The 14040-nt window shown below is 38.2% G+C and overlaps 2 protein-coding genes across 4 annotated transcripts in view; one reads left to right on the forward strand and one right to left on the reverse strand.

The window, feature by feature from the left end:
• Positions 1-14040, reverse strand: part of MED12L (mediator complex subunit 12L) — a 394672-nt gene that overhangs the window by 83401 nt on the left and 297231 nt on the right. For both annotated transcript variants that reach the window (XM_059688123.1, XM_059688122.1), the window contains 6 exons: positions 12152-12270; positions 11427-11570; positions 10426-10589; positions 5840-5971; positions 1326-1553; positions 613-754 (listed from right to left, as the gene is read on the reverse strand). In XM_059688123.1, coding sequence (XP_059544106.1) covers positions 613-754; positions 1326-1553; positions 5840-5971; positions 10426-10589; positions 11427-11570; positions 12152-12270 — 929 coding nt within the window. The remainder of the gene's footprint in view (positions 1-612; positions 755-1325; positions 1554-5839; positions 5972-10425; positions 10590-11426; positions 11571-12151; positions 12271-14040) is intronic.
• The window catches only part of P2RY12 (purinergic receptor P2Y12), a 58219-nt gene that overhangs the window by 26977 nt on the left and 17202 nt on the right, over positions 1-14040 (forward strand). The gene's annotated exons all lie outside the window — the stretch shown is intronic.

Here is a 14040-nt window from a genome sequence, read left to right on the forward strand (position 1 = left end):
TGAGTGAACTAACCAGAGGTAAAGTATAACAAAAACAACTAAGAGGTTAAGGAACAATGTTAAAGATAAAAATATGTGTCTTTCCTGTCTAGAAAAGCAGGCCACAGGTAGGAGTTTGGCATGCCTAAAATCTTAGCGAGACACAGAATGGAGTAGGACTGTCCAACCCAGACTTGAGATATCAGAACTAGGAAGTTCAACTTCAACTGGGAGGTATTTTTTAAAATGTGTATAAAATTGTTCTATATGTATGATATATTAACATACAAAAGATCACACCAAGAAGTGATAGGCAAAAATAGATAAAGAATCAAGATGGATTTTTAAGAAATTCACATATCATGCATATAATATTCTAGGAAATCTGTGATATAAATGGGTATATTTTCATCACTTCCAGACACAATCACTAAGAAAGACTGGATGCCCCAATGAATCAGAGCCTGGACATTCTCATGCAACACAGCACCAACCACACTCTGGTATACTGCTTAAAGTGAGAAAAGGAAAAAAATTTTACATTTCAGTTAAGGGTTGAGTCAATTAAAAAATATTGCTCACTAACTAAATATTTAATTGCAGTTGAGTTTTTAAGTGAAAAAGAAAACTTACATCTACTGTGCAAAGTACATCATTGAACCCCCACACGTGATTGGAAGAACAGCAGAGAGCCTTCAGAACTCCCAGCCACTCTGAACTAAGAACAGTGCAGCATGCTGTCAGCTCGGAGGAGAAATTGGCTATGTCATTAATCCTAGAAAGAAGAAAAAGAACAGACACAGTATAAAGTAACAAAAAAGAAATACTGCATGTGACATACTTAAGAACACATATTTCACTACCATAAACAAGTCATGCATTTCTTATAGTCAAGGATATAATAAATACCCACTTGACAAATAACCTAGTAGAACCTGGAGAAGATAAAAGTGAATGGCTTGAAATGTTTTCTGTTTCTAATGCTGGTAAACAACGAACAATACCCATTATAGATGTCAATTACTCTGTGAAAAAACTTAACCTATACAATGACCTTTTAAGAACATAATTTTTTTTTTTTTTTAGAAACTATGTAATTTAGGTAGCCTAAGTACAGTATTTAAAAAATATAGACAATTTTTATTTGTATTTTTCTTGTATATGTTTTTGTCTCTTGGGTTAAGGAAATCATAGTACAGAGCAGATAAAATAATATACAAAAAAAAAAGAAAAAAAGAAAACAACATTCAACTGTCAGCCTAGGCAATTACTAAGGAAGTTAATTTCAAAGTAGCACCAAAGCAACAACTGTGGTTAGTCACAAAATTCAGGGCAACTCAGCTCACCTTCCAGCGTCCTGATGGCCCATACATACATTCATGAGTGTATTGCAGACGAAGCTGTAGCGATTGGCCGCATTGTCACTGAGGATCTTGCCTAGCATAGAGTAGTTGATGCTACAAGCTGAAGGATTCTCAATAAAATCCATCATGAAGTCCGGATCCCATCGCAAGTTAGAATTAGCAGGTATCACATTATTATATATGGTCTGCTTAACTTTTGAACAGGCACTACTGAGGTTACAAGAAGAAGAGTTAAGGAAAAATAAAACTAGAATAACTAGAAAGTTAGTTAATTTAAGGACAGATTAAATGGTAGCAACTGTAATGTATTCTTATAAAAGAGTCACATTGAGTTCTTGATTCCAATTTCTTAATAATCAGCACTGAACACAGTGCCCGGAATGTATTCGTTGGTCAATAAATAGTTGCTGAATGGGTTGTGAAGAACAAAACAAGAATAAGAACTTGGTTACTAATCTTAATTATTTTCTAATTTTTTCCTACATTTTATATGTTTCAAAAATAAAAGAATTTACTAAGGCTTTCAAGAACTATCTCTAAACAGTAGTTGCAAAGTGTTATTACTTAAGAATAAAAATAGGTTAGACTAAACATCAGGAATAATTCACAGGGCTTAACATCATTAATAAACATCAGGCTTAGTAGTAATTACATATCCTGCAAAACTATTCCTCTAGGTACAGGGTATCCAGCAGAGGTCAAGTGGTCAGGGCTGTGAAAGAGAGGCTCATTCCCTGCCCTCCAGGAGCTTGCATTCCAGTTGGGGGAAACGGATGATACACAAATTAAATAAGAGTGAATAAACTATTATTCCTAAAAGTTTATCATGTTCTGTCTTGTAGCAGGATTAAGAGATTTATAAGAGGCTGGCTTATCATGAAAACCAAGTATGTTTCAGTGAGTTATATCTGAATATGACATAGAATGTTAGAAGTACAAAGGGAATTAGAAAGTATCTGTTCCAATCTGGCTCTGCAGATGGAGCTGAGGGACAATCTGGTTTCAAAGCTCAGATCCCATGTATACTCAGCTATTCCTTCCTATTGCTGTGGACATGAGTTCATAAGCAGCATCCACCTCTATTCAAGAGCTCTCTTATGCAGCAGAGAATCTTTTTCTTTTAGATTAACTTTTTGGCAGCAAATTTACTTGTGATGAAGGCAACATGTGGCTTTTTACCCCTAGTGTTATACACCTACATAAATAGTACCCAGAAATGATTGCTTTAACAATGAAAAGGCTTATAAATAACACTCTTTACCCTAAACTGTTGCCACTGCCAACTGCTTTAAGAAACAGAGATTGTTCAATTTGTGGTTTACCAAAACCTCCTCCTTCAGAATCACCTCTGTAGGTTTACTGAATCTGTATGTTTAAAATGCTGTTCCAGGTAAATCCAAGTGCCAAAAGTGCTTGGGAAGCACTGGTCCATTAGAGAGGACTAAACCTACCCACTATATGGCAGTAATTGTAATCTACACTATCTTTCTTTCCAGGTAACTTATGTAAAAACTCCTCAGTGGTCACTGAAGGATGCACATTTACCATCTAGATTTATGACCTGCTCAAAATGATGGATGCTATATAGTCTTCAGGGCTTTTAAAATCTCCAGTTTATGACTTAACAACTCTTGCCAACTTTCTACTTAACTTTTCTTTCATTCTCACTTAGCAATAGTACCTAATTCGTTTCATTCTCCCACTAAAGATGAAACAAAATCAAACTTTGCTCGTTGCTGATTCCCTTCCTACCACCACATCCTTGGTTTCCTCCACCTCCCAATTCACTGAGTGTTGGAGGAAACAGTCTTCTGCAAGTAGTGAAGCATCATCTATTTTATTCAGCCTTCCACTTAATTCTAACATGCTATTCATTTCTGCCTTTAGAAACAAAAGAATTCTGCCGACCTCCAGCCAGGAATGCTCACTTTTTCTGAACTCTATGGCTCATGGGAAAGTCTCCTCGCCCTTCATTTCGAGGCTTCCTATTTCATTTATTAGACTCTTTCCAGGTGAGCGTCTATGTTTTATTAAAAAGTCAGCTGCTACCTCGGTCACTCTCAGATTCTTACCACTCTCTGTGCAGGCATATATGGGTTTAAGGAAATAACCTAGGTATTTCCCTTCTGAAATTGCCTGTATCAAAAAACCCGATAGACTCCGATAGAGTGATGAAAGCAACACACACCTGGAGGCCAAAATTACTTATGTTCAAGTCTAAGTTTCATCATTTATTAATAAGGATGAGGAACAATCATTTGGTGATAGGAAACATCATTTCTACTTCCTGGGGTTGTTGAGTGGAGTAAGGATCTTGATGGAAATAGCCCAGTGCCGTGCTTGGCACAAGCAGCAGCTCAATCAGTGGTAGGTGTGAATATGTCCCCCACATATTCCTCTTCCACAACTTTATAGATGGTGCTTCAGATCAAATTATTAAAACTGGTTTAATAGTATATTAACAGAAATCTCTCTGCATATCTAGCTTTTGTTGGGCCATATTTCTTAATCCCAAACTGCAAATAATGTCTGACTTCCAGGTTTCCTGGGACAGCTGTTTCTCTGCCACTTCTTAATCAAGGGAACCTCAGCCAGTGTCACAGCTGTGGGGCACCCCTGTGCTGATCCCGAGCAGCCCTCAGTGCAAGCTGGTCTCCTGATCTCCACGCACCCAGGTTACAAGACTGGAATGAACTCATTTACACTGCCCGGCAGGAGCGTTAGGGCTCCTGGAGCTTTCTTGGAAGTTCACTATTAAGAACAGGGCTGTTGCCTAAAGTGAATCACGTATGAGAAAGCTCTCTAAAAACTGTCAACTGAAAGCTCTGTGTGAAAAAGCAGCAGGATACAGGTTATTACTGCTCTTACATAATTTCTGTGAAAAGATGTTTCATAAGATTCACTCAAACAGCATCCCTGTAAGGGATTATTTTGAAACCTAACCATTCATGGAGACATACTTTCACATTTTTCCCTATTGATACCATGAAAAGTTTCATGATATTTTGTATATATCTTTTATTTAACAGACATTTTTTTAGTGCTTCCTATGTGCCAGACACTCTTCCAGGTACTGGGGCATAGCAGCGAATAAAACAGAAAGTTTTTACTGTTGGTAAGCTTACATTCTAGGAAGGAGAGAGAGATGATAAATAAATATGCGATGTGCCAGTGTTAGTGCTAAGGTCAAAGAATGACATTGTAGGCAGAGGGGTATGCTATTTAAAATGCAGTGGTTGGGCCCACCTTGGTTTGGCTCAGTGGATAGAACATTGGCCTGCGGACTGAAGGGTCCCAGGTTCGATTCCAGTCAAGGGCACATGCCCGGATTGCAGGCTTGATCCCCAGTTGGGGGCGTGCAGGAGGCAGCCAATCAATGATTCTCTCTCATCATTGATATTTCTCTCTCCCTCTCCCTTCCTCTCTGAAATCAATAAAAATATATTTTAAAACAAACAAACAAACAAACAAATAAATAAACGGGGTGGTTGGGAGGAAAGCCGTGAATGAATTGTGGACCTGAGCATGCAAGTAGCTAGGGAAAACACAAGAGAGGTAATAGCAAGTGCAAATGCCCTACAATGGTTGCTCAGAGTGTCTGAAGACCAGGAAGGAGGTGCACATAGTTAGAATGGAACAAGGGGGAAAAGCCTGAAGAGGAAATCAGATACAGTAGGTCCTAAAGGCTAGGTAATGACTTCAGAGGTTTTTATTCTGAATAGATGAGAAGCCATTGGGAAACTTTATTGTTCTTGTTTTAAAAGGATGATTTTAGTAGATGTGTTGATAATATGCTCAAGAGAGTCAAGGAGGCAAGCGGGGATACCAGTGAGAAGAGCTACACAAAGGTCTAACCAGGAGATGACCATGGTGGTCGTGACAGAGCAATGAAGAGTATCAGATTCTCGGTACTGTACCTGGAAGGTCGAGCTAGCTCATAGGATTTACAAACAAATGGGTGTAAAATATGGAGCAGAGAAAACCGTAACTGATCGTGCTTTCCTTACCTCCTTCTAGATTCTAAATTTATTTTGCCAGTTATGACTGTCTCCTATAATTAATAATCTGAGTTTCCTCAAAATAACATTAAGTAAGTATGTATTTTCCAACATCTGTGTACCTGTGGTGGCAGCAAGTGCTAAGATGCAGAGAATGAAAGGGAGTCAGGGATGCTGTTTCGAACAGGATGATAACGGAAGCAGAGAAACAAAGTGAGAAAGTGAGTGCACACAAAAGTGGGAAACAATGTTCCCAGTGAGGTAACAGCAAGTGCAAAATATAAAATATTGTATCACAAGTTTATCTCAAAATCGCAATCAGAGTTAAACACACATTTGTAATAAGGTTATAGATACAATGAAAGGTAACTCAATATGAATTCTGGCAGATATAATTATGACTAACTTTCACTATTAAAAAGGATGACAGTATTGGTCTAGTCACTAATAAACAGAGATATAACCCTACCCCTATTCTTTTGATTTTCTTCTACCCACCTGAAGAGGTCTCCAAATTTACTTCTGAGGTGGCTACATGACACGTAGAGATCATAGAGGTAGGCTAAGATGCATCTCTCAGGAGAAGAGCACTCTGAGGGATTCACAACATGCTTTACCACACTACACAGCCTGAGGAGACAGCATGCGAGGAGTGAGATATACATGTTGCTAATACATAAGCTACTGTTTAAATCTTTTAGAGAATATGTCCATTTACTACTTGTATAAAAAAGTATTAGATTGTTGACACTAATCATTATAACAGTAGTAAATAATTAAGAAAAATATCAGTTTATTATAATATTAAAATACTAGATTTTTTTTTAGAAAACTTCAAAAATGGCATTACAACAAGAAAAATAGAAATTCCTCCATACAGAAAGTATATATGAATGAATCCATCAATTAAGTTGCTGTGACTAGAACATAAAGAAATGTTAAAGTAGAGAATCTCTCCTCAGCAAAAAGATTCACTAATTCAGTGAATTTTCAAAGATCCCCAAATCTACTTCATTGTTAGGGAACAATTCTTAATCAGTAAATCTTGGAAATCCATTTTTAAACGTTGAGCTGGTGCTCACATGAACCTGGTGAATTCACAGTTAGAGGTCACATTTCCCTTGTTTCTCCAAACTAGAAACAAATTTACATTAGTTTATCTCATATAAGAACCAAATCCCCTTCCCCTTAGAAACATTCCCTGAAGTCTTTCAGTTCAAAGTACCATTGCTGCTGCAATCTGTGCCATTTCCCCAAATTCTAACTGTGGCCTCTTTCACCCCAGTTCATACAACACAAAAGGTTATACAACACAGAGATAAAAAAGTGGTCCAGCCCCCTCTTTGTGAATCTGATGCCACCACCACCTTGTATTCTGTTAAAGGGTTCAGCCTATGATAGTGTGATGGTTCAGATTATTAAAGCTCAAATGGGCTTTAGAAATGAACTGACTCATCTTCCTCATTTTACAAAGAGGGCTCTAAGGCTCAGAAAAGTAAAGTCACCTGCACATAGGCTAAGAGCGAGTTCACAGCAGATCCAAGAGAGCTTAGGTCTCCATATTCCCAAGCCACAGTTCACTCCATTATTTAGGGAACAGGGTGAAGCCAGAGGGAGCCTAGGATACTTAGGCCAAGAAGGAATCACAAATACCAGATGTGGAACTCAGGAAAGTACAAGAGGAAATGGCAATATAGCATTCCAAACAATATGAAATGGCATCAGCAAACGGGGCCAGTGGGCAGCAGATAGAAGCTGTCAATTATAGCAAAAGAGTCACATAATTATGAAAAACAGATTCAATCAACAGTTAACTATATAAACAAAAAATTCCAAATATAACCTAAAAAGCAAAGAATTATTTTGTAAATAAACATTTATTGGGAGTATAACAGTCAATGTTTGTAATCAATGTTTTCCTCATTTTTTTTTCACTTGCCATTGGAAAGAAAAACATTTTACACTGAAATCCAGTATATCCATTCATATAAGTACAGAAAAACAAAATAACAATTTTGGGTAAAATACCCTTACTATGTACGATAAAGTAAAAATATAATAAAGTTAATATTAAATATGATTTTATGAACATTTTATAAAATAAATTTAAAATGTCAAAATAAATACTGAAATGAATTTCAAAATAAACAAAAATAAAAAATATGCTTGTCAAAAATCTATTATATTCATTTAATGACCAACTAAAGGGTTTCATGCAGTTTAACAAGCATGGTGTAGATTAGACAGCATGAGTGAGCTCCTAGTTAGAAAGACTTTCAGCAGCCTGGGAGATTTAGTGCTGTGATGCTGGGTATATCCCCTTGCCAACCACTTCCTTTAACAAGCCTGAGTTTCAGTCTCTTCACTTGTAAAGTGGTATTAATTATTCAACTTCACAGGGTAGTTGAGGGCCATATTAAACAGTCCTATATTTCCTGAATTCTAACATGTTAATTTTTTCACATGTGAAACTATCTTGGATATTTCAGATTTCACTTAATAATCTTCATGCATAATTAATGTGATAGCACTTCCTTTTCCCTGAGAGAGCTGCTGTTAAATGGATGTTACTCTTGAATAGAGTATAAATTGATTACATGTATTAGATCAGAAAAAATGAGTACTATAGAACCAAAGACCTCCATGTTTCTTTTGAACCCAGGAGGAAAATGGAAGAAAAAGAAAAACAGGTTGTCTTTTTTTATATAAAAGCCTGGGAAAGGAGTGAGTCTTCGGTGGACAAAAAGGAGCACAGTATAGGGTTTTTTGAGAGCTAATTATTCTACCCATGTCCCTGTAACCTCAGTCTCTAATGGGGATGGTATTAGGTAATTATTAACCCACTAGTAGTAGTAGAGAAAACCTCATACTACAATTCACACAAACCAAAAAAGACTAAGAATCAAGAAAGTCACTGTTTCGATTATCTTATCAAAAGATAGGTTTAGTTTATTTAAAACAATGAACTTAAAGAAGCAAATCTCTAAAATGACAATGCATGCAAAGCTTATTCAGTGTTGGATTCTCCAAATATAAACTGAAATTACATGAACAAAAAAGTTGTCACATGTGTGCCATTCATAATTACCCATGATACTGGTAGGGCAGATGACAGAGTGCTATAAATGACAGGCTTGTATTCGTAGAAACCAGGGGGAGGGAAGTAAGGCAGGATGGTAAAGAGAAAGGAAAAGAGAAAGGGAGAAAGGAATCACACATTTAAAAAAAAAGAAAATACTTTTTCATTCTTATAACTCTTCTTTGGTACATGTTTTCTTACAAACGTATTCTTTAACTATGTTATACCTCTTTATTGAAATAAATATCAATATTATTTTTCTCTACTATACTATACTATCCTATATAATAAAAGGCTGATATGCAAATCGACTGAACAGCAAATGACTGGTCGCTATGACACACACTGACCACCAGGGGGCAAGACACTCAATGCAGGAGTTGCCCCCTGGTGGTCAGTGTGCTCTCCTTGTGGGAGTGCACCAGAAGCCGGTCTGATAGCTGGCTAGCACAATGGCAGCGGCGGGAGCCTCTCTCGCCTCCACTGCAGCACTAAGGATGTCTGACTGACGGCTTAGTCCTGCTCTCCATGGGAAGCAGGCCTAAGTTGTCAGTCGGACATCCTCTGAGGGCTTCTGGACTGCGAAAGGGCACAGGCGGGGCTGAGGAATCCCACCCTCGCCACCCCCCCCCATGTACGACATCCCCCCAGTGTACAAATGTTGTGCACCAGGCCTCTAGTAATATTATAATACTACTAGAGGCCTGGTGCACAAAAATTTGTGTACTCAATGGGGGTGGGGGGGCGGTCCCTCAGCCCAGCCTGTGCCCTGTCACAGTCTGGGACTCCTCAGGGGATGACCACCTGCTGGCTTAGGCCTGCTCCCCGGGGGATTGGGCCTAAGATGGCAGTCAGACATCCCTCTGGCAGTGCAGGAGCCCTCGGGGGATGGCCATTTGCAAGGGGGGAGCAGGCCTAACCTGCAGTTAGACATCCTTAGCATTGCTGAGGAGGCGGGAGAGGCTCCCACCACCACCGCTGTACTGGCAGCCATCAGCCTGGCTTGTGGCTGCAGAGCTCCCCTGTGGGAGAGCACTGACCACCAAGGGGAAGCTCCTGCATTGAGCGTTTCCCCCATGGTGGTCAGTGTGGGTCATAGTGACCAGTCATTCCCAGTTGTTCTGCTGTTAGGGTCAGTTTGCATATTACCCTTTTATTATATAGGATAGAGGCCTGGTGCATGAGTGGGGGCAGGCTGGTTTGCCCTGAAGGGTGTCCCAGATCAGGGTGGGGGTCCCCACTGGGGTGCCTGGCCAGCCTGGGTGAGGGGCTGATAGCTGTTTGCAGGCTGGTCACACCCCCTTCAGGGTGGGGGTCTCCACTGGGGTGCCTGGCCAGCCTGGGTGAGGGGCTGATGGCTGTTTGCAGGCTGGCCACACCCCTTTTAGGGTGGGGGGGTTCCCACTGGGTTGCCTGCCAGTCTGGGTGAGGGGCTGAGGGCCGTTTCAGGCTGGCCAAGCTTCCCGGCGATGGAAGCTCCCAGCCTCTTCTTTTTTTCTTTTTTTTTTATTCTGGGATTTATTTACCTTCTATAATTGAAACTTTGAAACCTTGAGTGGAGCTCAGAGCCGGCCAGGGAGGGTGGGAAGCTTGGCTTCCTCCATCACCAGGGGCAACCCAAGCCTCCTGCTCACTCCAGCTTTGTGGCCACGGCCAGCTGAAAGCAGGTATCTGGGGTTAATTTATGTTCTATAATTGAAACTTTGTTGCCTTGAGTGGAGCTCAGAGCCAGCTTCAGCAGGCAGGAAGCTTGGCTTCATCCACCACTGGAGCAAGCAAGCCTCCTACTCGCTCCAGCTCCGTGGCTGCCGGCCACCATCTTGGTTGGGTTAATTTGCATATAGTTGCTCTGATTGGCTGGTGGGTGTGGCTTAAGGTGTAGCAAAGGTACGGTCAATTTGCATGTTTGTCTTTCATTAGATTAGATAATATTATAATACTATAATATTTCATGACAATTATACATTATATGATGTGAAACAGTAATGATACTTAATATACCAACCCTTCAAACACCTGGGCTGTTTGCTCAGGGTTCAGGATCAGACAGCTGTGGTAGCGCCTGAGAATAGCCACGATGCAGACACAGAGGCCCGTGGTGTAGCTGCCTGCGAGGCTGGAGGATTTCAGGAGCAGTTCGGCTTCCACAACACTCAGTTCATTTAGTAACTACAATGAGAGAAAAGATCAGATGAAAACGTAGCTGCCAAAGCACATAGGTAAGCATTTATATTTAAAAACCATGCATGTATTGAGTCATTCTAGTAATACTTTTATCTCGCCCCTTATCCTGCCCCAGGGCCATATACATATACATAACCTGTCTCAGAAAAACACACCCAGTGAATTAGAATGATTTTCATTTTTTATCCTTTACCAAATTATGGAGTTTTTCTTTTATGTAGACACCAAGGTACCTGCAGTTAGAAAGTATCCAATACTAAAGTAGTTACCAACACTTTATGGCAGCCCAAAGCTAAAACTCTAGACTGAATAATTTCAGAGAACATTCCACCTCTCACTTTTTTCTCCTTTCCCCCTTCTTTTTAATAAAACAAACGAGGTTATTAAGAGAATAAGCAATAGAAACCAACTTTCATTTCTATTTACTAACAACATAAGATAAGAATATACTCAAATATATATATACTATAGCAGGGCAAATCAAATTATAAGGTTCTATTGTTTTGCTCTTAACTTAAAATATACTCTATTATAAACAGCAAATAACCTTTTATCTTTCTCAAAGCAAAGTAATAAAAAGACAAAAAAATACCCTCAAAACATTCCCATTTTGTAATGACTATTACTAGTATATATTTTAGCACAGTATTATAATTATTTAACTGAAAACTACGAACAAAGCTGCAATTAAAAAGCTATTTGAATACTGCTGATTCGGAATGTCTCAATTATTAAAAAATGCACTGGGTGGCTCATTTTTAATTGGACAATGCCTGGTACATTTCCTTTCCTAAAATGAGAGAAGCAAGGTCTCTTTGACACCTGTATTGAGAAGTCAATTAGTCCATTGATGTTCAGTGCTGGCTCCATGAGGTCGAAGATGAGCTGAATGTGGTGAGCTAAAGGGAGGTGATAGGAAGTCCCGGACGCAAAGCTTGTGATCTGCTCCAGCACATTGTTAGAGATCTGTGCAAAAAAAGGTGAAAATAATGATAAGGCCAATATCCAAATAATTTTTATTTATTAAGATTCTACTTAGAAGACAGTTAAAACCTATTTCTACAGAAACCCAAACCATGTACAAATTGACTTCCTTACTGCAACTATAACTGAAGAAATAAGCCAAGTCATCATAAGATCTAGACCCTAATTAATTTCCAGATAATATCTATTTGAGTATCAATGGATTTATAAAATAAAACAGAGTTGGTTTCTTCTCAACTGTACTTTATTTATCATGAACAGATTTCTCCCTTATTAATAGCAATGTAGGACCATAGTGTAAAAACATGAGCATTACATTAGATATATTTTACATAATGTTGATTATTACCATAAGGTAAAATATTTTCAAAATAAAAATTAATTCTTCTGAGGAAGACAACCTGACCCTTAAAACTGAGCTACTCAATAGTTTGAGATGCTTCCAAATATGTTTTAAAAGCATATTTATAAAACCAACTAAGGCCAGAAACATATACTACATAGGAGACTTTTAAGAAAATATGAATATCCCAAATGTATAATAAACAGCTTTAAATGGCTACCTGAGATGTTACTTGATGCTGATCAAAATATGAAAGGAGCTGAAGTTTTGTGAACACAGTCTCCAGCGTTGGAAATGCTTCCTGCCTGTTCTTCCTGGCTCTTGGTCCTTCATCTCCAACTAATAAACATATAATAACACATTATTTTTCATTCAACAGAAACTCTTGGGTTTTCAATGATACTGTTTTTATTGAAATATAACATACAGACAAAAAAAGTGCACAAACTCTATGAATCTCTACAAATTAAATACACTCGTAATGAAACTCAAGTCACAAAATCACATATCAGAACACTACACACTTGATGGGTTCCCCTCCAGCCACTTCCCTCTCTCCCCAGGACAAGATCCTAACTCCTAACAGCTTAGACTAATACTGCCAACCTCGGAACTTTATATAAATACAACCATACAATATATACATCTAATATCTGGCATCTTTCACTCAACATTGTGTTCTGAGATTAATCCATATTGTTATTGCAATATTAATTTGTCCTAAAATTAATACCTCCCACTTTGTACCATATTCCAGCGTTTGACTAACCACTATTTATTTATACTTTGCAGTGAGTTGTTTCTAGATTTTGGTTACTATGACCAGCACCTCCAGGGACATTTCTGACTGACTTTTGAAATAGAAGACCGTAAGGAAGTGGGGAATCACCCAGGCTCATTCTGATTTAAGAGGAAGCTTCACTGGCATCTTCTTAGGAGACTTACTGTGATATTTTCCCAAACAGCTTAATATGTAAAAAAGAAAATTTACACACATGATTCCTAACTATTTTAGGGTTAGAAAAAAATAAAATTCCTCCACATTAATGGGAAAATGCAACACTTATTTTAGCATAAAGAACTTTGAAAAAATTATAATAAAAATGTTTTAAAATATGCTATCCCAGAGGGACTCTTTATTCTTTCTTAAAAGTTTAAAGGATAACATCCAAAAATAATTAGATCCAGTTTTTAAATATTTTGTAATGTATGTGTATACAAAGGTAAATCTAAAAACAAAAAGAAAAGGTTGGATTATATGATGTCTAAGGTCATTTCCAACACAAGGATTCTAACTAGTCAAAGGCTACGGTGACAAGAGCACTATCACTCACATCTCTGCCCGGCCCTCTTCTACCTGTCCCCCCACTCCCCCCCGCAATCACCATACTGTTATGTTTAAGAGGGTTTTTGTGCTTTTTTTTTTTTTTTTTTTTTTTTTTGCCTAATCCCTCACATTTTATTTGGAAAAGTTTAATTCAGAGACAAAGATTACACACCTCTATTAAACTAACAACGACTGCACTAAACAGCATAAGATTTTGTTAATGACAAATGTAATGATGTTAAAAAATAACATTAGAAGACAGGATACTTCCCTTTCAACCATAAGCAATTACAATTTAAGCCCTCACCAAAGTCTTCCCTCTGCCCACCAAATAAAAACTCTGGCTTTTTTCTGTTCATTTCCTAAAACAAACAAACAAACAAGCCCTGAAACCAGAGTAAATCAGAATTAAAAAGTGACGAGCAACATAAGGTACAAGACTGTGCCACTTTTACCAATAACACCAAAGAACGAAAACTAGTAAGTTCATTAAACCTATTTAGTTTTCCATTTAGCTGATCACGTGTCCTGAGCGTGTTTAAAATATCCAAGTTTGGAATTTTTCATTAACTAACCCCACTGATCCAAGGCTGAAAGCGCACATCAACCGTGTTGGGTACAATGTGCTTTAAAATTGAAGTTAAGATAATTATTTAGTCCTTCCTGGGACCAAAGCAAAAACACAAACTAAAATAACACAGATGAGGAAGTAGACCCATCATGAGAACTCACAGATGCATCTCTTTTGTTTCTTTGTTTATGCTAATAAGCTATAGCTAACT

Source organism: Myotis daubentonii, chromosome 3, assembly GCF_963259705.1.
Source record: "Myotis daubentonii chromosome 3, mMyoDau2.1, whole genome shotgun sequence".
Taxonomy (NCBI): Eukaryota; Metazoa; Chordata; class Mammalia; order Chiroptera; family Vespertilionidae; genus Myotis; species Myotis daubentonii.